We start from the raw sequence: 27,031 nt of genomic DNA on the forward strand, positions 1-27,031 counted from the left end.
TAACATACAAAGTGCCAACAACTGACTCTGGCAACCCATTCTGTTAATTCCCAACTCTCCAACTGAAAAATCTAGGCCCTTCACATCTCTACTAACAACACTTTTACTCAACTTCCGGGAATGACCGCTTGTTCTTTCTCTTCTAACCAAGTGCTGAAACATTTCCCCTGCATCAATCCTATAAAACCCTTTAAGTAATTTCAATGCTTCTATCATATCTCCTCTTTTTAAAAGGACAAAACACTCTTTTCTGTACCATAGCAATCATCTGTGAAAAAAGTTATATTTTTTACAAGTAAACTCTGAGTTCAATTAAAGCTTTCTAAGTTCTTTCTTCAATTGGTATAAATGAAACCCTCTAGACTCTTCAACTAATTTAATAGTCTGATTTCATAATTGAAACACTTATCAAGAGTTCACTTATGAAAAATAAAACTTTCTGATATAGGATTCCTATGATATCAAAAAGAGGGTTTGGCTTTCTTTCCGGCTGGTCTTTATTTACTTCTCATCAGAATCAACAGAGACCAACTTCTCTCATCAGAAGAGCTGTCATGCCATACCATACAGGGTGCTTAAGGGTCAAAGCTGTATAACTGAGAGTAGACCTCCACATAGCCTTTAAAGGAATGTGGAGAACCGACCAGGGCTTCTGACCTAATGTCAAATCCTCACTTTCTCGTGGTGCACCCTGTTAGGTATCTATCTGGATACTGAACGAATGAGGATGGGCTGGCAATTTGGGATTTAGCCGACTAAATTGTATTCTTATTGGCTTAAACTAAAATACAAAATGATGGTACAACATGACAGAATTCCATGCCAGCTGGGATAAACCTGGACAAACAAGGCCCCTGTTGTTTTCACCAGGGCAAACTGGACCCCAACTCAACATCACCAGAGTTAAAGATCAGTACTATTATAGGAAATACTATCATAAGAAGCCTAAATGGCAAAGAAATAGAGCTAGCTGAGGAATTAGATAAGTACCAGATCAACATAATAGGAGTGACCGAAACAAAAAAGACAAAAACTGGTGAGATCTTTCTGAGTAACAAATACAAAATGTTATATTCAGGCAATAACAATCAAGGAAAAGAAGGAGTAGCCATAGTATTCAACACTAAATACGAGGCTAATCTTCTTGAATGGCAGGTAGTCTCAAGTAGAGAGAATGGGGAACTGGACAATGACATTTATTTGTGCCTATGGTCCGACAGAAGGTTCTACTAAGAAGTGTAGGAATTTTTTGAGGCTGTGGGGATCTAAATAACACAGTAGGAAATGATTGTCAGACATACAAAAATATTTTGGGAAAATTTGGAGAAAAGAGCAAAGCTAATAATAATGGCAAATGTTTGTTGGATTACTGCTTAGGACATGGACTGGTTATTACTAACACCATGTTCCAACATAAAAATGTGCACAAATTCACATGGAGAGAAGAGACAAGGAATAAGAAAGTCTCATTGACTATGTTATTGTTGATAGTGATGTTTTCTCCCTGGTGCAGGACACCAGAGTACAGAGGATTTGAAATTGGAAGTCATCACTATTTAGTCTTGAGAAAGATAAAATTGAATTTCATATTGAAAATAAAAACATATAAGAAAGTTTTTAAGCAAATGAAAGTTGAGCAGCTCTTAGATGTGAACTGTAGACTAAAATACACAAAGATTATTAAAGAAAAAATGAAAGAGTTAGAGAACAGGAACCAAACCTTGGTGATTCAGTAGAAAACCTTGAAGAAAACCTTCATTGATTCAGCCAGAGAGACATGTGGTGAGGTTGTCTGCAAGGATAGAAATATCAGAACTCCATGGTGGACACAGGAAGTTAAAGAGGTAGTGAAGGAAAAGAAGAAAGCACATCAAAACTTCATGGCAAATAAGTCAACTTGTGCTCTTAGAGAATACAGAGACAAATGTAAGAAAGCTAAACAGTGTGTAAAACTAGCTAAGCAAAAGTCATGGGAAGACTTGGGTAAAAAAACAGAAAATAAATATCAAGAAGGTGGCAAAATATTCTGGAGCCGATTGAAAAAGTTCAGAAATGGAGGAAAGAGTGTTGTAAAAGGAATTAGAGATGATAAAGGTGACATGAAAACTGGAGAAAAAAAGATATCCTTGAAGTATGGAGTAATTACTTCAAAAAATTGCTAAATGAAACGAGCAGCGATAGCCACTGAGTGGTAAATAATACTTAACAGGCATACAGTCAGGAATACATACTTGAAGTAGAAAAAGCCATCAAAGTCTTGAAATGAGGAAAGGCAGCAGGAATAGATGATATTCGACCAGAAATGCTGAAGTATGGTGGTATAAGAGTCTTACATTTGCTGCACTGCATAGTTCAGAAAGCCTGGACAGAGCGATGAATTCCCAATGATTGGAGTAGAGCTCTCATAATACCTATATATAAAAAGGGAAATAAAACTGAATGTGAGAATTACAGAGGTATATTCCTACTGAGTGTTCCTGGTAAGATTTATGCAAGCATACTTGAGAAACAGTTGAGATGAATTGTAGAAGAAAAGCTTGGTGAAGAACAAGATGGATTCAGGCCAAATAGAGGCAGTCTGGATCAGATCTTCACTTTACGACAAATAGTTGAGAAAGCACGGGAATATAACAAAGATCTATATTTAAGTTTTGTCGATCTGGAAAAGGCATATGACAAGGTGCCAAGAGAGAAGCTATTCAGTACGCTATAGTGATATGGTGTCAATGGGCATTATATCAAGCAACACTTAGTCTTTATTTGAGTTGTAAGTCAGCAGTTAGAATTGAAGGAAGTACAGGAAGACGGTTTAATGTTAAATCTGGTGTGAGACAAGGTTGTACATTATCCCCTCTCTTTTTCATTATCTATATGGATCATATTATGAAGGAAAGTGGTATTAAATATGATATCAAAATTGGAGATGTTAATGTTAGCTCTTTGCTTAATGCAGACAATGTTATACTTCTAAATAAATCTGCTACAAGTCTGCAAGATTCCCTGACCAAATTGAATAACCGTTGTAATAGATATGGTATGAAGGTAAGCAATAAAAAGACAAAGACAATGAAAATAGGCAGAATCATTGAAAATGTCAACTGTGTTGTGAACGGAGAACCTGCAGAACAAGTAAAACATTTCAGCTACTTAGGCACGATTTTTACTGAAGATGGTAAATTAAATATAGAAATAGACAACAGAATCAGCAAAGCTGGTATGGAGGGAAGTCAATTGAATAAATTCATATGGAATAAGAGAGAAATTAGTCGGAACACTAAATTAGCTGTATACAAGACAGTGTTCAAACCAGTTTAACTTATGGATCTGAGAGCTGGATCAGAAGTAAAACACTTGACCAAAGACTAGAGACCGCAGATATCAGAGTCCTGAGAAAGATTAGGGGCATGAACAGATGGCATCAATGGCAATATCATATTAAAAATGAGGATATTAGGAAAGAACTTGACATTGTCAGCATCTAGGAATGCGTTTGCAGAGCTAATCTCAGGTAGTATGGTCATTTAAACAGAATGGGCAAGGAAAGATTAGCAAAACAGGTGTTGTCTGCCCGACTGGCAGGAAAAAGACCCAGAGGAAGACCAAGATATAGGTGGATTGATACGATAAAAAGTGCCTTACACAACAGAAATGTAAGATCTGATAATGTTGGTCTTGACAAGTTACAGACTGATTTGGAGGAAAATTGTAGATAGGAAGTTAGTAATGATGTAAATTTTTCATGTAGTAGTAGTAGTATCATATCCTGTACACCCCTTGAGGGCAAATGGCAGGAATTTGATGATGAAGTTTGCTTTCTCACAAGCTCTGTCTCTGATCAATTTCAAAGCTTCTTAAGTTTAAAATTCAATTACTGCTGCTCTCCAACTTACACTCAGGATGCATTCTGAACACATACTTTGAATTGGATGTAATTCTAAAATGCAAAATGAGGCGAAATACATTTTGCCAGTAGGTCGAGAGGGTGTCAAATAAGTATAATATTTCAGTTGCAAAATAAGGTTTATTATTTTAGCAAAATAACGGTAACAGTGTTTTTATAAATACAAAGAAGTTGTCACATAATTGTTGTATATGCATGAACAGGCAAAGAAGTATTACAAAATATATAATAACAAAGAAAAAGTTTACATCATATGAAATGAAACTTGTCCTCCTTTAATGATGATCACTTTTCATTAGAAGAACCTAAGGGAGAAAGATATCTGTTGAACATCATAATCTCCATCCTCAATTTCAGCTGATTTGCTAGCGGTGGACATCAGGAATATTAGAAATGCATTGAAGATGTATGTTTTTGTTTTTTTTTAGGGGTAAAAATGCATTTAATTTAGGCTCAACATGGTGTGTTTTATGACATCTGACAAGCCAAGACAAATTTTAACAGATTTTTATTTTTTTCATTTTTTTTTTTATTTTTTGAGTGGGAGAGGAGGTTTCACATTACAGCAATCCCTCAATTAGTGTGCCTAATGTGTTCCTTAAACCAGGTGCATTAATCGAAAATGCACTAATCGAATATAATAACCTATGAGAAAAAGTATAATTCTTTCCTCAAATTTCTTTTTTGAACCTTAATTTTTTTTTTATAAAAGAATTAAGATATGTCTCAGGGCCTAGTTAAAGGAAAACCATGAAGCTGAAAGACAATAAAACATATTCAGAATATAAATTTTATTATTCTACTTCTTAAGAAAGAATTGAGCTAACATAGTTTGGTGGGCATTTTGTTTCTTTTTTTCATACAACCGACGGTATGGCCCTATTGCCTCTTCTACTCTTTGCAAATTTTACTGCTTCTCTCTTCATCAGGGTCAGCCTCTAAGTATTGCTGCTTAAAAACTTTGATTGTATGAAAAATATTTTTAGTGAAATCTCTTTTGGCTGACTATTAAAGGTTAAATTTTCTTCATATTCTTCGGGATCTTCCCGCTGTGCATCTAAATTTAGCAGGTTGGAATCGCTCAATTCTTCAGAATGAGATTTAATTAACTCATGGACGTCATCACTGAAGGGGAGAAAGAAATGAAGGAAATACGAATTGTCACCAACATGTGAAATCACATGCTTTATAGATAAAATTTCCCAGGTGTTATATACAAGCAAAATAGTTACCACTTTAAAAACTACAACGATCATAAAAGAGAAGTTAATTTTCCGACCTGTAATAATAAACAACTCATCCCAGAAGACGGATTGATTACCCTATTATCGGAATGGATGCTTCTTACTGAAATAAAGAGCCAAAAGGCTTCACTTCAGCGATGTAAAATTATTTAAATTAAGGGGATATTAAATCTCACATTATTTGAAAGCCAAATAAGCAACTCAAAGATAAAAATCTGTCTGAAATGAGTTTGAATTTCATGCCGATTATAGCAAACTATAAAAGTTGGCGAATCTTAGTGTACGCTAAACTGAGACTAGTTTCGACCTTTATTGAAGTCTCATCAGTGAGTGCGTAGACCTAGATAATACTAAGGTTGTAGTGAGAAGAACTTATATACTTTGCTGTCCGAGATGCCAAAAAAGGTGTACCAATTTTACATCACCGAAGTGAAGCCTTTTGGCTCTTTATTTCAGTAACTTATTGGTACACCTTTTTTGGCATCTCGTACAGCAAAGTACATAAGTTCTTCTCACTACAACCTTAGTATTATCTAGGTCTACCTACTCACTGATGAGACCTCAATAAAGATCAAAACCGGTCTGGGTAGTGACCTTCCCCCATAATGTATAACATCATACATCTCCTAGGAGATGTGTTTTTACATTATGGTAATACTAAGAATAGTGATCAGAACTTTACCCACCTTTGCTACGAGTTGCCCTAGTATTGAATCATGTGTTTAGCTTATGCTAGGATTCGCCAAACTTTTATAGTTTGCTATAATCAGCATGAAACTCTTAGATTTCTATCTTTGAGTTTCTTATTTGGCTTTGAAATAATGTGGGATTCAATATCCCCTTAATTTAAATGGATTCTTCTTTTTGTGACATGCGCAGAAGTGTCGAAGGGTCTCGAATCTGTGGGTGTACTATTGCAGATGACATAAATTCTGGCAGTAAAAAATTGGAACATAGTATACATAGTGTACATGGAAGTAGTGTAGTATGCCATTAAAAATAACTTTCTAAAATGTTTTAAATTGGTAACTAAATTATTTCGTTCTGGTGAGTGATTTTTTTTAAATAGTTAGCCATAAAAATGCATAGATATTAAATTTTAAAATCTGTAACATTGATTTTTAAGATGTATATAGGCGCACTAATCGAATTTTAGAGACGCACTAATCGAATTTGGGTATCGAAAAAAATGACGCACTAATCGGGGAAGCATTAATTGAGGGATTACTGTATTGTTTTATCTTTCCAGCTTTCCTGGGCCACAATGGCACTCTTCATTTTTTATCACCATGTTATGTATATCTTCATTATCCACTTCTAAATTCAAATCACTGAAAATATCTTTTAGGCATCTTTTTTTTTTTTTTTCATCTGCCTTTCATGCATTGTCCAGTCACCTCATCCAATTCAGCAATTATGTTACATACTGCATTCAATGCATTACATCATTTTTCCAAAAATCTTAATGTTTATTTATCATTTTCTTTTGTGTTATAGCCTTTGCAAATGTGTTTCAAAGAAAATATGCTTTAAAATTAAGGATGTCAATAAAATTATAATCTCGGCATCCTTAATTCTGATACTTTTGTAATGATACTTGTATCTAATTGAATCCTGTGGCCTCCTCTTTAAGAGGGTTGCAGCTGATGAACAGTCCGTTTCCATGCCTCTCTCTCTCTCTTGCTTTTGTAAGACTCTTGCCCGTCCAATCTTTGATGCTGTCTTTTCATTGTAGTCAGGGTCTTCCTCTCCTTCCCTCCACCATCTCCTGCAATACTATTCTGGGAAGCTCTCTCCAGAAGAACCCCCCCCCCCACATCAAATGTCCTGCAAACGCTATTTTTCTTCTTTGGATACTAGCCATATAGTCTCTTTTCGTTTTAAATATTTTAAGACCTCTTCATTGCTCACTCTTTCAGTCCAGCCGATACGATCCATTTTTTTCAAGCACCACATTTCAAATGCATTTAGTCAGTCACTCATCTCCTTATTGATCAGCCAGGACTCACATCCATATGTCCCCATGCCCCCCAGATCATTGTCTTGAGGATTCTTACTTTCAACTGTTTGTTCATACTTCTATTTCCTAATATGTGGTATATTTGAAAAAATGCTGCTTTTGCTTTTTTAATTCTGTTCTTAATTTCATAATTAGATGTATTGTCTTCTGTTATCCAACTCCCAAGGTATTCAGAACTTTTTACATTTTCTATTCTTTGTCCATTCAAAGTGATTTCCATCCCATCATTTCCTTTCCTTGAAATCTTCATCACTTTTGTCTTCTGAATGCTTATTTTCATTTTATCTCTCATTTCCAATCCTGTTCTGTCTGTTCAAAATTCTTTGCAAGCCTTCCTCTGTTTTGCTCATAAGTACAATGTCATCTGCATATCTTATATTATTATCAGATGGCTGTTTATCTTTATTCCATCCTTCAGATCTTCCAAGGCCTCTCTCATCATCCATTCACTATAGACATTAAAAAGGAGTGGGGACATTGCACACCCTTGCCTCACACCATTTCTTATGGGGATCCATTCAGTATCCTCTCTTATACTTTGTTATACATCTTTCAAATCTGACCCTGGCTTCTTGAGTTTTGTATATTCTGAACAAAATTCTCATAATATTCTTATCTATTCCTATTTTATGCAAAATATCAAATAAAACAGAGTGATTAACATTATCAAAAGCTTTTTCATAGTCCACAAAACATAGATATAAATCTTTATTGTTCATTCATTCTTTCCCCCAATATCTGTATTGTTGTGATAGCTTCCCTGGTTCCCGTTTCTCCTGAAACTAAACTGTGCTTCATTTAATTCCCTCTCTATCATATGTTCCATTCTTCTATATATTATGTTGATTAGGACTTTTGCAACATGCCTAATCAAGCTGATAGTTCTGTGCTTGCTGCAATCAATCATTTCTGTAGTCTTGGGAATAGGAATATAAATAGATCTTACGAGGTATTTAGGTATTCTATCCTTCTCCAGACTTCTATTAAAGATGATGGATAGAAGTTTTATTCCTTCCTTTCCTAATGCCTTCAAGTAACTCTCCTTGAATATCATCCACTCCTGGAACTTTCCTATCCTTTATTCTTTTAATGACTGCTTCGGTTTCCCATTCCTTAATTTCTGAGGCATCATCATTTTCTATCTGATCACATTCCAGATTATCTCCATAAAGTTCTGTAACATACTTCTTCCATCTTATCATTTTTTTCCAACAAAATCTTTCCTCTTTCATCCTTCAAAGCACTGTTTTTTATCCTTCTCTCTCTCTCTCTTCCCTGAAATCAAGTTCAAACCTTCATAGACCTTTCTCATATCTTGCTGTATCATTTTCCACATTTCCTTGTAGACCTGATTGAGCCAGTCTTCCTTTGCCTTTTTAGCCAAAATTTTTACTTGTTTACTGATCTCGTTATACCTGACTTGGGCTTCATCACTTGTATATAGAAGCTAATAACTTCACATCAATTGCCTTAGTATATCATAATGCAAAGCACACTTTCTTTAGGGAATGTATAATGCTATGCATTATGGGAAGGGTCACTACCCAGACCAGTTTCAACCTTTATTGAGGTGAAAAAAGTAAAGGAGGTTCAAGAGAGCCTGACAGTATTAGGAGAAAGAAAAGACAGATAGGTAGTAGGAGGGAGAGAGAGGCCCCAGCTCTTTTATATCATCATGTAGGTGAAGGTTATTATTGTTTTTTCTTTTTCACCAGTCTCAAACAGCTGAAAAATCAAAAGGCCAATTGAAACTAAAGTGCAAACATGACTGATAACCAGATGGTTAGCCTTATCAAGTTAGCATCTTTCTCTTTCTGGGATTGCTCTCCAGTCATCCTTGCAATTAACCATAAGATCACAGTGAACTAAGAGGATGGAACCATTTCAAAAATCTCTCATGGTAAAAATAGACAAAATTTTATCTCCTGCTAGTGAATAACCTAGCCAAGCCTACACCACCTAGTCAAATATTTGGTATCTCCTACAATGCTTCTTTTTAATTTAAAAATCATCTGAACAATTTTCACAATACAATATTGTAAAGCATTTGCATGTCATATTGCTGGAAGGAAATGTCATCAGGAAGGTCAGTGACTTTAGATACTTAGGTTCACCAATGAAAGAGGATGGTGAGGCTGAGAAGGAAGTGGGATGCAGGATACAAGCAGGATGGAGGAGGATAGAGAGAGAGATGGCTTAGTCATGTGATGAGGGAGGAAGAGTATGTGGGAAGAAAGGTGATGCAGATGGATGTGCAGGAGAGGAGGAAGCGTGGGCAGCCAAAGAAGAGATGGAGGGAGATGGTGGAGGAGGACTTGAGGGTGAAGAATGTGGCTACAGCCCAAGGCAGGAGGTTGTGGAGGAGACTCACTACAAACAGCGACCCTACTTAGGTGGGAAAAGATGCAGAAGAAGAAGAAGAAGATTACTGGTTTTCAAATCCATGTTTTTTCCTAACTTTCCATATATGGTATTTTAATTATAAAATCAAAATTCTTTTCCCATTGCTGACAGGTGGACAGATACTGAAAAAAAAAAAAAAATTGCAACAATTCTGTTGCAAGCAATGGAATGCCCAACATATTACATAATCTATTCCAAATATGCAGGGCAAGCAGGCAGCAGTAGAATGCATACACTAATTTTCTAATCGGTAACAGATGTCATAGATTGGATCTCCAATGTTAAATTACCTCCATCTGATGGCATTTACTGTAAGGTGACCATATGCAATGCTCTAAGTAAGATTCTTATTGTTAGGATGTCCTTGGAACTTCAGTAAGTTATGAAAAAAAGTGTTATTGCCAGTATCCAACTGTGAAAGTTTGTAGCAAAAGAGGTTAAAGATTTCTTTATACCAAGTTTTGCTTTTATTAATGAAAGGACTGAATGGAAAGAATCTTACAGTTAAGTACAAAATGTTGTAGCATTCGGGAACAATCTGATTATAAATGAATGATTATAAAGCTTTTGGACCTTTATAATCATTTACTCCAAATAGGGAGAGATAAAAATCCAGACAGTACTAGAGAAGGTCTGCACATGTGTGATTAGTCTACGACATTTTATGGATTTCTGAAGCTGTATTGCTTAAATAACAAAATTTAACACTGGAAACCCAAAGGCTGGACCAAAAATATTGCACATGTTTACTACTTAATAGATTTTCTTCAGCTTCTATAATGTAATATCCATAATGTTTATTATGTACAAGTGAGAAGAAAATGGTTTTAAGTACTATGGCTTTAGAAGAAAATGAAAGTGGCCTGATTTTCCAGTCTTCTAAGGTTTCAATGTTTTTGTATATAAGTTCTTGAAATGGGTAAGTATTGGGTAAGTAGAGAAGGGGATCCCATATATACTGAGGGGTTCTCTCTTAGGGATTAGTTCAAAGGGAATGCTTCCGAGATCCCACTTTCCAAAAACTTATAATTTTATCTTGCCTGCATTAGCAGTTAATCCACTGATTTTGACAAATTTTTCCAAAATACCAAAAACGATGTATACAAAATCATTATCCCTCAAAGTGCCTACTACATCTTCAGCATATGCTAGTACCATATTTTCCTTTCCCATATTTGTTCTTGAACCTTTCCTACAAGAAAGGTTCAAGAACAAATGCAAAGAGCAATGGACTAAGAGGACAACTTTGCTTGACTCCTTTTTGAATTCTGACAGGTCTGATAGGAACCCATTAACTAGCAGAAAAGTAGTTTAATTGGCACAGGCTTCTTTGATGATAAATAGCAGCCTTTTGCCCACACCAATTTGCTGATGGATGTGGAAGAAAGGGATGCCAGATATTATCAAATGCTTGAGTAAGGTCTACCCATAACATTGCAATTAGCTGCTTTTTTGTACTAACTAGGCAGAGTAGATCCCATAGCAGAAATCGATTAAATTATACTGCTCAGCCTGGTACTCCATACACTTGTGTGCTTTTAATTATCTACCTCATCCCTACTTTGGCCTGTTATTATGTGGAAAATTATCTTGTAGTCAGTATCAGATAGAGAAATAGGTCTCCAGCTGCTGATTAAAGTATGATCTCTATTAGGTTTTGGAATGAGGATAGTATGGCTTACTACAAATTCACCTGGTATGTATCCTGACAAGAGAAAAGAATTAAGCAGTATAACTAGAATGGAAAGAATAAAATCCCATACCTCACAGTAAAGTTCTATCCCTAGACCATGAAGTCATGTGATTTTCTTGTCTGGAATTCTTTATAGGTTGTGGTAACTTCAGATGCTTTAATGGGTCTGTCAAGCCCATCTTGAATATGAACAGGAAAGCCATTAATGTTCTAAGTTCTAATTTCCCAGAGTACTATTATCTTCAAACAGATTTTTATAGTGTTTTTGAAAGGAGTCAAAGATGTCTTGAGTGGTGGAAAAAGACGTCTTCATTCTTCACCATTAGATTTGAGTGATAGTCCTTTCTTTGCAAAATTTTGTGAATTGTCTATTGCAGAATGTAGCTGAAGGGCTATCTGCTAAATGCTGCTGTATATTTATTTTAAAATTTCATTCTTCTACTTGTTTCTGTCTTTCCACTTCTATCTCAAAATTATGTCTTGTGCATATACAGAAAATTTTATCATAAGTTTTTAAATAACTTATGATAAAATTTTCTGTTTATCATGCAAGATACTTATTCAGTATATCATATGACTACCACGATATCAACAAGCTGCTAAATTGTCACCTTTGGGAATAAAGACAAAAAAAAACTATTTTAATAGAAATATATAAATGTACAATTTACAGATTAACTGGGCCATACTATATGTTCTAGGACCAGTCCACCTAAGTCCAACATAGTTAATGGATTTTCTCTTCCACCATCTCACAAGAATATCTATTCAATGAAAATCATCTATCACCTAGTCATTCACAAAATATCGATGCCATACAGAATTCGAAACCACAGCCTAACTGACTGAAAAATTAGCTCAACCAACTAGGCTGTCAGTGTTATAGCATTTGATTTCTTGATAATGTAAATAAGTACAAATGCCTAAAAAAAAAAAAAAAAACTGACCATGCATCATAAATTATTACTTTTATACATAATAAATAAATAGCTCATCTCAGGGTATTTATTTTATGTGTACAAAAGTAATACTTCGTGATGTAATGTTTTTCTTCCAAAACACCTTGTGTTTTGTATATAATGCATGTATTGAAACACTGGATGATTCCTTAAATGTGATTAAGTGATTTATAATTCCAAAATTATCATTATTATTCAGTAATTCTGAATAATTTTTTTTTTATTCGAAGAATCTTTCATTCTGAAAAATTTTTTTTTTATTCGAAGAATCTTTCATTCTGAAAAATTTTCTTTCAAAGAGTTTTTTATTTAAAGAAATTTATGTTACAGAACTTTCTTGAGTTCAAAAATTTTTCATTCCTAGCATTTTTTCACATTGAGGACATGGCAGACATTCTGGAATAAAGCAACAAAAAGCAATAGACTAATAAAAGTTGCAGTTCTGAGAAAATGGGAAAAAAATAATAATAAAAATACTATAAGTTACAGTTACCTGACTGCCATAAACAGGATTTAAATTTCTAAGACGAGCAGCACTATTTTCCTCAGACTTTTTACTTCTATTGCCAGATGGCTGCAACTCAAAACTGAAAGTGCAAATTATTAATTATAATTTAGCAATGGTACATATTTAAATATGATTACTGTTTTTTTAAAAAAAAATACATCAGTTGTTCAAAAAAACCGATTCATACTTTATCCTAAACCTCTTACCTACACATGGATATTGATATACTACAGGTCTTCAACCATTCACATGTGGGACCAATATTACCAAAAATAATAATAATAAATAATGACAACAATCATATGAGGCAATATTCAAATGTTCTGAAATGGCTGAAAACTAATTGGAAATGTTAACTGACAGTCTTCCTTTGAAATGACATTCAGCACTGTCTATGATTCAGTCTGTATCTATGGAACATCATGAAATTTCCACCCTCTGAACTACAATTTCAAGCAAAACACTCAACACTGTTATGTTAAAACATCTAGTCTCAGTGCACCACATAGATGATGTTTTTGATGTTTGATTCCTATGGCACAATCAAATTAAATTCATTGTTAGTGCATTTAAATACTCACATGACACTTCACAATAGAAAAAATAATCTGAAAACTGTCATCTCTTCCAAATGGTTTTCCAGAAACCAATGTGCGTGCACACACGCACGCACACACACTGCTTATTAAGGTGGGTGCCATGGCTGTTTGTTCCTCACACTATGGTGTCCATCGACTTCTTTCCAAGCGGTGTGTGTGTATACAAATACATTGATGATACCTACATAAAAAGTCACACTCTCCATCCCATCAATACTATCTTCAAAACATTAACACACACACACACACACACACACACACACACATAGAGCAAGGGCTATTTATTCCAATGACACAACTCCTACCATGGAACTATCACCACCAGTCAATTATCTATACCAGTGTTTCTCAAACTTCAGATATCCATATAACCCTTCTTAAATTTTCATTATTACCAAGTACCCCCTTATCAAAATAATAATAATAATAAATAAATAAATAAAGTATATTTCATTGTAAATGACTATTTTATTTTAATTTATATGTTCATGTAAAAATATATGATTTTATGTCAAAAAATATGATTTATTTTTAATAGAACAAAATTTGGAATGGGTTCCTCTTTATTTCCCGTCCATGAAAATCCACATTTCATGTAATTCATATCATACTTACGAAAATTTTTCATCTTCTTCCTGCTTGGTTCTCTAGAGATGTCAGATGACACACCCTTATCAATTTCATTTAATCCAGATACAATATCAAAATTTTCTTGTTGCTTGCAACTACTTGTATTTGCTATATTGCTCTCTTTTGGGCGTTTTATAAATCCAGTCTTTAACTAATGCACTTTTTTCCCAAAATTAAAACTAAAAAATCATGGTGCGAGATATATGCAGGGATTTTCGGAAAAAAGTTTTCAGAAAAACTCTGAAAATCGTGCGACTTACCAAGAAGCTCCTATTCGCTATCACTACTTTTGGCATCCAGAACAGTTTCCTTGTGTGCATCGTCAAAGTCATCTACCCAAACAGATTCATCTTCTTTCCCATTATTTCAAGCAAAAATTACCAGTAATGTACAAGACTTGAGATACGCAATGAACAAACTTTCACAAATGAATAATGAGTTACCATCGCCAGGACATGAACATCGTGACGATAGTAACTCACAATTTGAGTAGGAGAATTCATAACATAATATATAATTTATTGAGAAATATATACGTTTAAAATAATTCTTTTTTTCTTAATAACGATTCCATGCTGCATAGCTGAAAATTGCCACGTACCCACTGAAGATCTTTTGCGTACCCCCAGGATCACACACATCACACATTGAGAAACATCGATCTATATCATACTTGTTTAACAAATGACTGCAGTTCCAATAAAACAGATGAAATACATGTCTCCCCATCCTCTAAGATACAAGACAAAGCAAAACTATTCCCATCTACTATAACCAGGACACATCTGAAAGGAGAGTAAAGGTGGTGGGAAGTAGATGGTGTTGGTGTACATGACATGTTTCGCTGTAGCTGGCAGATTGAGTGGTGGAGACAGAGTTCTAGAGTAGGTGTACTCCCTCTGAGTCTTTGGACTCCCTGGAGATGTCAGGTAATAATAATAATAAATGCAATCTCCAAACCACACATTAAACTATCAATAGACTATTCATATTTGGTGATGTTGTACTCTGATGTTGTAAGGCTTCAAATTTCTAGCAATTTTAGTGGAGACTGAACCAACATAGGGGATGACTACGGATGAAACGTACTGAGTAGTTATCCTTTGTTGTTGGAGGTTATTTTTTTGAAGCATTACAACATCAGAGATGTGTTTAAACTGACTACAACCATTAGACAGTTTTTAAGATCCCCTAAAGACAGCGTTCCATTTTTCAAATATGCAGGTGTTTATAGAATACCATGCACTTCTGGACTTTCCTACATAGGCCAAACTTCAAGAGGCCTGGAAATTAGACAGAAGGAACACGTTGGAGATGTAAATCACAACAGAATGGATACCTCAGGTTTGGCACATCACTTCTCAACTTCTAACCACCCAATAGATTGGGAAAACAGCTCAATGCCATATATAGAGGATGATTACAGATGACGAATATTCAAAGAAGCAGCAGTGGTCCAAAGGACAGGAAATAACCTGAACAGAAATCAAGGAGCAGTACTGAAAGATATATGGAAAAATCTGATTAATTTATTATGTATAGTGGAACTATAGTACGCTAAAAACTATGTAACACATATTCACAATATGTGACTGAAGCATCTCGCTACGTGCATACACGCGAAATGTCAAATTTGGTTGCCTAACCGTTGTTAATGGTTACTGTATTCTTTCGTTTTTTTTGCATTTATTATTATTTTTTTCACCTTTTTTAGTCTTGACAAAGATAGACAGTATGCTGGCGAAACTAGTCTGCGTTCTTGTACATATGTGTATTAAACCGATGGTCTTATAATCAGAATAAGTTTTTGTGTTTATTACAGTATATAAGGACCAAATATGAATAGTCTAAATGGACACATGAAACAAAGTACGGTGCCTAGAAAAACAAAAATGCAGAAAGGCAAAGTTATTGAACCCTTACCTTCCTCAAGAGGTGTAGACAAGTTCTTAATCGTCAAAGGACATATTCAGTCTAAACAAGCAAAAAGGATCTACCAAAAAACTTCGTTTGCCCTACTTAGGGAAAGGATCCAGCACATCAGGTACAAATTGAACGTTATTGACCTTAAATGTCGGAATAATTTTGATGATATTCCAACAGTTTAGACTAATCAACTTGGAACATTATAGACCATATGATACAAAATAGTTACGAAAAAACTTTTCAGTCTAGCAAAGTTGCTCAAATAAAAGCAAAAACTTTATAAGAAAAAATACAATTCTAATAACTGTCTCCCAGATAATAAAGTGATTTTTAACTTGTCAGATTACATCCTTTCTAAACAAGAATCCGAAATCCTAAAGAAAGGTTTCAACTTTTCAATTGCTCCTAGCCATATACCAAAAATGGACTTCATTTGTGGTATTGAAAAAGGCCTTTATCCTCTCCCAGAGGCAATAGCTAATGTTATTAGATTCCAAAGCACAATCATCCTTGCCACAGCAAAACCACCCAAACTAAATGCCACTCCCTACGATAGAAAGGCTATTCAGAACTTACAAAGGAACAAAGATATAATAATTACTAAAGCAGAAAAAGGGAACTCCACAGGCATTTTAAACCCCAGAGATTATATTAGTAAGATCAATAATTTACTATAGGACCGTTCCACATACAAAATACTTAACAAAGATCCAACCATGACTAACCATAATGAGACAAACCTTCTGATTCGTAATATGAATAGTTGGCCTGAAGAGTTAAAAAGAAAACTTAAATCTTCACATCCTATAACACCTCACCTTTATGGTGCCCACAAAGTGCATAAAGAAGAAGTTCCACTTTGTCCGATTGTTGATGACAGATTCTCCCCCACATATCTATTAGCTAAACACCTTGCCAACCTACTAAAAGGAAAAATCAGACAAACAGAGTCTTATTTAAGGAATTCTCAACACTTTATTGAGAAACTCTAGAACGTTAAGCTATCAAAAACAGACATAATGGCCAGTCTGGTTTACTAGTCTCCTTATTTACGAACGTTCCAATTGAGGAGGTCATAAACCTTATAAAAGATCTCTTTCCTAGGGATATCACACTTTTCAATCGCTGCCTGAAGTCCAATTTCTTTAAAGTCAACAGCATCGTTTATCAACAATTAGAAGGTCTAGCCATGGGCAGTCCCCTGTCACCATCATGTGCGGACTTGTTCATGGAGAAATTAGAAAATGAAATTCTAGCCAACATTGTTCCAAAACCATCAGTCTGGTGGAGATATGCAGATGATGTTTTTATCATTTGGAAAGAAAAAATAAAAAGCTTACATGTGTTCTTAAATAAAATCAACTTGTTTCACAACAAAATCAAATTTACTTTAGAATTGGAAAACAATCAACAACTACCTTTTTAGATATACTGGTCAAAAGACAAGAGAATGATAATATTAAACTTACTATATATAGAAAACCAACAGATACTGGACAGTATCTGCATTTTATAATAATATTTAATATATAATAATATATAATAATATTTAAGTTACAAAAGGGTTTTACAGGATTGATATAGAGGAAATATTTCAGCATTGGCTAAAGGGAGAGAACAAGAGGGTCATGCATACATAGGGGGAAAAATTCTATAATGGCCTTTAAAATAAAACTTTTTAGTAATGACTGTAATGTGTTTACCAGACTATTGGTATGCATACTCTGGTAGTCCCATGGAAGACTCTTCAAGCAGACAGATATCCTTCATGCCGATAATAAGCAATCTTATACTGCAAGCTTACTGTATAAGATTGCCCACTGTAGAGAATTAATGATATTTAAATTATACATTTTTGGTCGTTTTATAATAGAAATACAATTTTATTAATACAGACCAGTATTTTACAATAAAAACATTTATTGAAACCTACCAGTTTCGCCAGCAAACTGTCTGGCTTTTTCAAGGCATTACGGAGATATGAAAGTTAGTAAATGCAAATTAAAAGGAACATAAAAAATGTTGTAAACCAAACTAGTATCTATGGTTACACATTTTGCGTGACAGAGATGACTTATACATATCTCTACTTGGTGGAGATGTGTGGATGATATATTCATCATATGGCAAGACAGCTTAGACAACCTAAAATCATTTGTGGATAAAATCAACTCAATACATAGCAAGATAAAATTCACTCTGGAAGTAGAAAACAACAACCAACTGCATTTTTTAGATATCTTGATAAAAAAAACAACCTAACAGTGTCAAATTATCCATTTACAGAAAGCCCACAGATACTGGAAGATATCTTCACTATACTTCAAACCATCACAAGTCACACAAACTGAGTATTATCCACATGTTGAAACATAGAGCCAAAAAGTTTATATCAGAAGAGGAGGATACATAGAATGAACTAATAGCCAACACATTATCACAAAATGGATATCCTCAAAACATCATCAAAAAATATCTATACAATGACAACCCCAGACAAGAAGAATCCCGCCATCAGCACATTTCTACTGTAGTGATACCTTTCATCAAGTCAATTTCTTATCAAATAGCAAGAATACTAAGAGCCCACAACATCAGAGTGGTCTTCAAACCAACCACCAACATCAGACAAGTTTTAGGATCTCCAAAAGATAAAGTTCCGTTCTACAAATATCCAGGAGTATATTACATTCCCTGCTCCTGTGGTCTTGCCTACATCGGACAAACTTCACGAAGTTTAGAAATTAGACAAAAAGAACATGTTGGTGATGTAAACCACAACAGAAGCATCTCTTCCGGCTTAGCACATCATTTCTGCACGTCTAACCACACGATAGATTGGCAAAACAGCTCCATGCCATATCTCGATGACGACTACAGGCATCGTGTATTTAAGGAAGCCACAATAGTACTAATAACCGGCGGAAACCTCAACAGAAATCAGGGTGTAATTCTAAACAGTTCGTGGAAAAACTTGATCCTCTCTCTCAATCAATCTGAACTACAGTTAGCCAGTAATCACATTACAAGTCTACAACAAACACGCATGCGTGATAATGAATAAGAACAATAAGTCACCTCTGTCATGCGAAACGTGTAACCATAGATACTAGTTTGGTTTACATTTTTTATGTTCCTTTTAATTTGCATTTACTAACTTTCATATCTCCGTAATGCCTTGAAAAAGCCAGACAGTTTGCTGGCGAAACTGGTAGGTTTGAATAAATGTTTTTATTGTAAAATACTGGTCTGTATTAATAAAATTGTATTTCTAGAATTAATGATAGTTCACTGGTATTTTGGTTTCCTCAGACAAGTGCTAACAAGACAGACTTTATGCAACTGAACATTGTTCTGGAATATGAAGGATCCTCCAATGGGACTACCAACCTACAAACCTTTAGTTCATATCTTAGTGTGGGATTTCTTTAAGTGATTATTTTCATTTAAGCAGATTATTTTCATCACTCCCATGCAAAACCACCACTGTTGTAGACCTGAAGTAGCTTCAAAAGTTTCATGTATGTTTAAGTTTCACATGTTCCAGGATTATCTAATCCTCAGTCCACACATATACACACACTGTACTATCATGCTACAGGTTTAGAATCTTTTGTGAGCAGAATTTCTATTTAAAAAATTTATCCAAAACATTAACATGTGAATTAGGTACTTTTGGCACTATAAAAGTCCCAATTATCAATAAACCAAGACATGGCCTCCTCAAAATTTCACCATTGAGATGCTGAAATACTGAAATAAACAGATTCTTAAGAGACTTAAAGAAGTTGTACTACATGTTATTAATTCTCCTAAGTTTGAACAATGAGTCTTAATGAGCCTTAAGTCAGAACAATGAAAACAATACTTCAGCAGTGTTTATTTCTATTGTTCCAGTCAAATAAGAATGGATAATGTGTCATTATGCATTGTTCCTTGGAACAACTTTTACTTGTCTATAGATATTACATGGGACATTTGACTGCAGTTTTACCACAAAAATCAAGGTCAATGGTCCCAAATACGAACAATTCTACTGCGATGTGATTCACATTAAAAAATGACATAACTCTTCCTGAGAAATTGCCAAGTCCTGTCTATCAACTTCTTGAACCTACCATACAATTCTGTAACTGTGTTCATATTATTATCTTCTCAAACATCAAATACTACTAATTTTTAAAATTTTGCAGTAGCAGAATAACCAATAGCTCATGCACTATCTGACACTGATACCTCTTAAAAACTCCATAGTTCTTACTGTCTCATAATGACTACCTACTTTCTGGTGTTTTTCCTGCATACTTTTATATCTATTTATTTTTGCAACCAACCAAAAAAGCTCAGCATGTTCATTATTTCTGAGGGTGTGCATATTTTCATCCTTCTTCATTTTCACTTATTTCTTGTTCTGATTAGAAGGTTAGGTTGGCATTTATTCTTTCCACTATTAACAGAATTCCTTCACCAGGCTATAGCAATATTTACGGTGCATTTTTTCTCTTACATATATAGCTTTGCAAAAGAGTCCCTTTCTACAAAAAACAAAATTTAAAAAAAATAAAAATTATACATATATATTTAGCAGCACATATAACAGGTAGTAGCACACAAATGAACTATAAATATTATTAATATAGGTGGATTGTAATAAAGTCATGAATAATTTTCTGTACTATATAAAAAGTGCATACATACTTTCTACTAGGTTTAAGAGCTCTATCAAACTGAGGTACTCTCGTCTTCACAATTTTATTTTCTTCCTCATCTCCCATCTGAGAAAGATTCGGAAAAGAATGTGATCGAGATAAATTTGATTTTCCCAAACCACCACCTCCTTTACTAGGTGATGCATCCTTCAAGTCTATTACATATTCAGTTTTCTCTGCTACAATACCTATAAGCAAAAAGAAGAAAAAGGTTTAAATTAATAACCAGTATATGTTAATTATTTTATAGTAATCTTATACATGAAAGCTTGCAAAATCTGTAGTATAATATTGCCATATGTGGGTAAGAGTTTAAGAAAGAAAATGAATGAATGATGTCTTTTCCAAACAGGAAAGGACAGCACTAGTTCTTAAGATGCTGGTTAGGTGGAACTGCAGCCAGACTGGAAATAAATTATGAAAAGTAGTTGGGGAAAAAAAAAAAGAAAACATCACTTCCATTCACAAGAGTTCCTTAATGCATAGGCAATGTGTCGGCTGCTCTATGTTTTCTAAATGTTGAGGAATGATAAATTGTCATGTCAGCAAAACAGCTTCAATGGAAGTATCTAGAGTAAGAAACATATAAGACAGAAATTGATTGTTCAGCAAGTGGGTTGAGAGAACCTGAGAGAGAGAGAGAGAGAGAGGGCAGGATCAATTAGTTGGATTGCCTTCTCAATGTTGTCCCATCATTTTCTTTTAGTTAAAGTCAAAAGAATACAGAATACTATTCAGTCAACTATATCCCAAATTGTCAGTATATCGTCATTGAGGATTGAACATTAGGTTGGAAGTCCTAGTAAGGTCTCTGCATTTCTTAAAAGGCTACATGGTAGTTTTCAACCAGTCATGCCAAAAATGAAATTGCCTGGTTAAACTTGTTGTTTAACCAGGCAATTTCAATGTAAAGGCCTTGTTGTTTTTGCCAGGTAAATAGAATAAATGGAATGTAAACTATCTTATCAGAAATAGATTACATTATTATTTTACTAAGCTAATACATAAGAAAAACACTTAAACATATTATCCATTTTAAGCAGTTTACCTTGTTTCTCACTGAAGGGACCTATATGCTCTAATTTGGAACTTTTGAGTGATTCATCTGATGTTTTCAAAGAATCATCATCTATTTTTTCTTTACTTGTTTCATTCTTCTTTCGCTCTTCGCGCAATCTATAAACAAGATGAAATTAATATGTTGCAAAATCTTTATCAAAAACAAATAAATAATAAATTACACGATAACCACAGTAATTAACTTTAATGAAATAAAGATACAAATATTTCATACTGAAATTAACAGTACATCATCAGTGTAGACAACAAGCAATTCAAACGAATGGAATACAAAGTACATAACAGTCGGTGGATTAGCAATTAAAACTGTTGCAGCATGCTAGAAATTAATATTAATAAAATATTATTAAATAATTCTTAAAAACTATTTCTTTGATGGTTACATAAGATAAGAATCAATCCCTCAAACTTTTTTTTGGGGGGGGGGGGGGAGAGAGAGAGAGAGAGAGACAATCATTTCGATTCAGATTTGGCCGATGTAAAAGAGCTTCACAACTTTCAATGAAAAAGGCATTAGTATTTAAACTTGCATCTATGGAGAAGACGAGCTTTATCCCACTCGATATTGTGTTTAATGTCACTACTATGTTGTGACAGACCAGACTTTTGAGGTTTCATGTATTTTCAAGTCCATTTGCATCAACCAAATCTGAATCGAAATGATTGTCTCTCTCTCTCTCCCCCAAAAGTGTGGGAGATTCTTATCTTATGTAACCATCAAAGAAATAGTTTTTAAGAATTATTTAATAATATTTTATTAGTATTAATTTCTAGCACGTGGAAACAGTTTTAATTAGTAATCCACCGACTATTATGTACTTTGTATTTCATTCCTTTGAATTGCTTGTTGTCTACACTGATGATGTACTGTTAATTTCAGTATGAAATATTTGTACCTTTATTTCATTAAAGTTAATTACTGTGGTTATTGTCTAATTTATTATTTATAGTTATGCAACAGATACCTTTTAAAGATTATCAAAAACAAAGTCAAATTATATATTGCAGAACTGTTAAACTCAAAGTATCACTACTATAGATTTTAATACCAGTAAGAGCAAACAGTTGCCATTTAAAGTGAAATAATTAAATTTTAAAAATAATATATTAGATAATATATGTATTATATGTATATCATCTCATCGCCTCTTAACATGTCAGGCCTAATAACCTCTCCAAGGTAGTGCAGCTTCATATAAACCTAATTCACATCGGAATAAGACAATATATTTTATACGCAGAATCTGCCAGCTATTTGTTAGCTGTTTTTGTCATTTAGTGGGATGATAAATCAGAGGTTTGGGAGGGATAGAAGATCTTATAATGGTCCCTCATATCCAGAAAGTATTCAAACTCAGGTCTTTTCAAACAAAATGTTGACACTAAATAAATCCTCAATTAAGTGACCCTGGAATGGGCTAGTGTGTGTGGATGTATGCCAATAGATTTTGGTATATTGCAATTTAAAAGCATACCTTCAGTTAATTCACTGTGAGCTGAATTAGCAAACCAGCAGACTAGTTTCTCAATGTGAGTGATAAATGAGATTACTATGTTTGAGACTACCAAATTGTATTCTTACTGGCTAAACCAAAATAAAAAATGATGGTACAACATGACAAAATTTCATGCCGGCTGGGGCATCACCCGGTTAAACAAGGCTCCCGTTGTTTTCGCCAGGGAACCTGGGCGAACAGCGAAAAGTCAGCTACTGGAACAAATCTGAAAACACACCCCCAACTCAACATCACCAGAGTTAAAGATCAGTACTATCAACATAAGAAGCCTAAATGGCAAAGAAATGGAGCTAGCTGAGGAATTAGATAAGTACCAGATCGCCATAATAGGGGTGACTGAAACAAAAAAGACAAAAAATGGTGAGATCTTTCTGAGCAATAAATACAAAATGTTATATTCAGGCAGTGACAATCAAGGAAAAGAAGGAGCAGCCATGGTATTCAACACAAAATACGAGGCTAATCTTCTTGAATGGCAGTCAGTCTCAAGTAGAGTAATGTGGGCAAATATGAGACTGGGGAACTGGACAATCAGACTTATTTGTGCCTATAGTCCCACAGAAGGTTCCACTAAGGTAGAAGTGGAGGAATTTTTTGATGCTTTAGAAAAAGCAGCAACTGACACAATGAAAAAGGAAAAGCTGGTCTTTGTTGGGGATCTAAATAGCAGTGTAGGAAATGATTGTGAGACATACAAAAATATTTTGGGAAAATTTGGAGAAAAGAGCAAAGCTAATAATAATGGCAAATATCTGTTGGATTTCTGCTCAGGACATGGACTGATTATTACTAACACCATGATCCAACATAAAAATGTGCACAAATTCACATGGAGAGAAAAGGCTAGGAATAAGAAAAGTCTCATTGACTATGTTATTGTTGATAGTGATGTTTTCTCCCTAGTGCAGGACACCAGAGTGTACAGAGGATTTGAAATTGGAAGTGATCACTATTTAGTCCTGAGCAGGATAAAATTGAATTTCATATTGAAAAGAATAACATGTAAGAAAGTTTTAAAGCGAATAAAAGTTGAGCAGCTCTCAGATGTGAACTGTAGACTAAAATACACAAAAATTATTGAAGAAAAAATGAAAGAGTTTGAGAAGAGGAATCAAAACTTGGAGAGATTCAGTGGCAAGCCTTGAAGAAAGCCCTGATTGATTCAGCTAGAGTGTCATATGGTAAAGTTGTCTGCAAGGATAGAAAAATCAGAACTCCATGGTGGACACAGGAAGTTAAAGAGGCAATGAAGGAAAAGAGGAAAGCATATCAAAAGTTCCTGGCAAATAAGTCAGCTTGTGCTCTTAGAGAATACAGAAATAAAATGCAAGAATGCTAAACACTGTGTAAAACAAGCTGAACAAAAGTCATGGGAGGACTTTGGCAAGAATATAGAAAATAAATATCAAGAAGGTGGCAAAATATTCTGGAGATTATTGAAGAAGCTTAGAAATGGAGGAAAGAGTGCTGTAAAAGGAGTTAGAGATGATAAAGGTGACATGAAAATGGAAGAAAAAGATATCCTTGAAGTATGGAGTAATTACTTTGAAAAACTGCTAAATGAAACAATCAGTGATGACAGTGGTAAAAAACATTCAATAGGCATGCAGTCAGGAATACATATCCATACTTAAAGTAGAAAAAGCTATCAAAGGCTTAAAATGTGGAAAGGCAGAAGAAATAGATGATATTCGACCAGAAATGCTGATGTATGGGGGCATAAAAGTCTTACAATGGCTGCACTGCATTGTGCAGTGCAGCCACTGTACTTCAGAAAGCCTGGACAGAGGGACGAATTCCCGATGATTGGAGTGGAGCTTTCATAGTTCCCATATATAAAAAGGGAAATAAAACTGAATGTGAGAATTACAGAGGTATTTCCCTACTGAGTGTTCTTGGCAAGATCTATGCAACTATACTTGAGAAACGATTGAGAAGAATTGTGGAAGAAAAGCTTGGTGAAGAAAGAACAAGCTGGATTCAGGCCAAATAGAGGCTGTCAGGATGAGATCTTCATTTTACGACAAATAGTTGAGAAAGCACAGGAATATAACAAAGATCTATATTTAAGTTTTGTTGATCTGGAAAATACATATGACAAGGTGCCAAGAGAGAAGCTATTCAATACGCTACATTTATATGGTATCAATGGGGCATTATATCAAGCAATACTTAGCTTTATTTGAGTTGTAAGTCTGTAGTTAGAACTGAAGGAAGTACAGGAAGATGGTTTAATGTTAAATCTGGTGTGAGCAAGGATGTACATTATCCCCTCTCTTTTTCATTATCTATATGGATCACATTATGAAGGAAAGTGGTATTAAACATGATATCAAAATTGGAGATGTTAATGTCAGCTCTTTGCTTTATGCAGGCGATGTTATACTTCTAAATAAATCTGCTACAAGTCTGCAAGATTCTCTGACTAAATTGAATAACTGTTGTAATAGATATGGTATGAAGGTCAGCAATAAAAAGACAAAGACAATGAAAATAGGCAGAATCATTGAAAATGTCAAATGTATTGTGAATGGAGAACCTATGGAACAAGTAAAATATTTCAGCAACTTAGGCATAATTTTTAGTGAAGATGGTAAATTCAATATAGAAATAGACAACAGAATCAGCAAAGCTGGTATGGTGGCAAGTCAATTGAATAAATTCATTTTGAATAAGAGAGAAATTAGTCGGAACACTAAATTAGCATACAAGACCGTGTTCAAACCAGTTCTAACTTGTGGATCTGAGAGCTGGGTCAGAAGTAAAACACTTGACCAAAGACTACAGACCGCAGATATGAGAGTCCTAAGAAAGATTAGAGCCATGAACAGATGGCATTAATGGCAATATCATATTAAAAACGAGGATATTAGGAAAGAACTTGACATTGTCAGCATCCAGGAATGCATTAGCAGAGCTAATCTCAGGTGGTATGGTCACTTAAACAGAATGGGCGAAGAAAGATTAGCAAAACAAGTGTTCTCTGCCAGGTTGCAAAACAACCCAGAGGAAGACCAAGATATAGGTGGATTGATACAGTAGAAAGTGCCTTAGATGAGAGACATATAAGATCTGATAATGTTGGAGTCTTGACAAGTAACAGACTGATTTGGAGGAAAATTGTAGATAGGAAGTTAGTAATGATGTAAATTTTTTCATGTAGTGCTATCATATCCTGTACACCCATTGAGGGTACATGGCAGGAATTTAATGATGATGATAAAAGCATTAAAGGTAAATATTAAGAATAGTGATCAGAACTTATTCCACCTTTAGCACAAGTTGCCTAGACTTGCACTACTTTGCGGGTCACCTAGACTTGCAATACGTGTAGGTGCAAACTTGATTTACTTGTCTGTTTGCTTACTTGGGAAATGGAGTAAAACCGGGTTTAAAATAGCTTGACATCTTTAACACACACACATATATATATATATATATATATATATATATATATATATATATATATATATATATATCATGTGTTGTCTCCATCCAGGAGGTTGACTACCATGATGTGACCCATGGTTAACTACAGGCATAAGGATAACGTGATGAGGACCCAATCTCTTCCACGTTGTCGTTGTAAATATTCATGGCTGTATCCGTGTTTGTTCGTGGGGTCAGTTTGCCTGTTCTGAGGGACGAAAAACATGAGTTTTCATGTGAAAAAAACTCTGTACCCCTGCATGAGACCAGGTAACTCACCTTTAGTCAAAAGAGACCAGATAAATGTTCCTTATGTCATGAACAGGAATCAAACCCAGGTTTTTCCTACCAAAGGGTTTCATCTATACCAACTGAGCTACGAAGGCTCTCTCCCTCCCTCCCTCCCTCTCTCT

The 27,031-nt window shown here is 34.6% G+C and overlaps 1 protein-coding gene across 1 annotated transcript in view; it reads right to left on the reverse strand.

The window, feature by feature from the left end:
• LOC150101159 (ubiquitin carboxyl-terminal hydrolase 8-like) overlaps positions 1-27,031 on the reverse strand; it is a 338,380-nt gene that overhangs the window by 171,246 nt on the left and 140,103 nt on the right. The window contains exons 11-13 of the mRNA XM_090401220.1: positions 21,641-21,768; positions 20,582-20,780; positions 12,714-12,807 (exon numbers count right to left, since the gene is read on the reverse strand). Of these exons, the coding sequence (XP_090257346.1) occupies positions 12,714-12,807; positions 20,582-20,780; positions 21,641-21,768 (421 nt within the window). The remainder of the gene's footprint in view (positions 1-12,713; positions 12,808-20,581; positions 20,781-21,640; positions 21,769-27,031) is intronic.

The sequence above is a fragment of the Typopeltis vanoorti genome, chromosome 12, assembly GCF_054136105.1.
Source record: "Typopeltis vanoorti isolate ZY-2024b chromosome 12, IOZ_Tvanoo_1.0, whole genome shotgun sequence".
In the NCBI taxonomy this organism is placed as follows: Eukaryota; Metazoa; Arthropoda; class Arachnida; order Uropygi; family Thelyphonidae; genus Typopeltis; species Typopeltis vanoorti.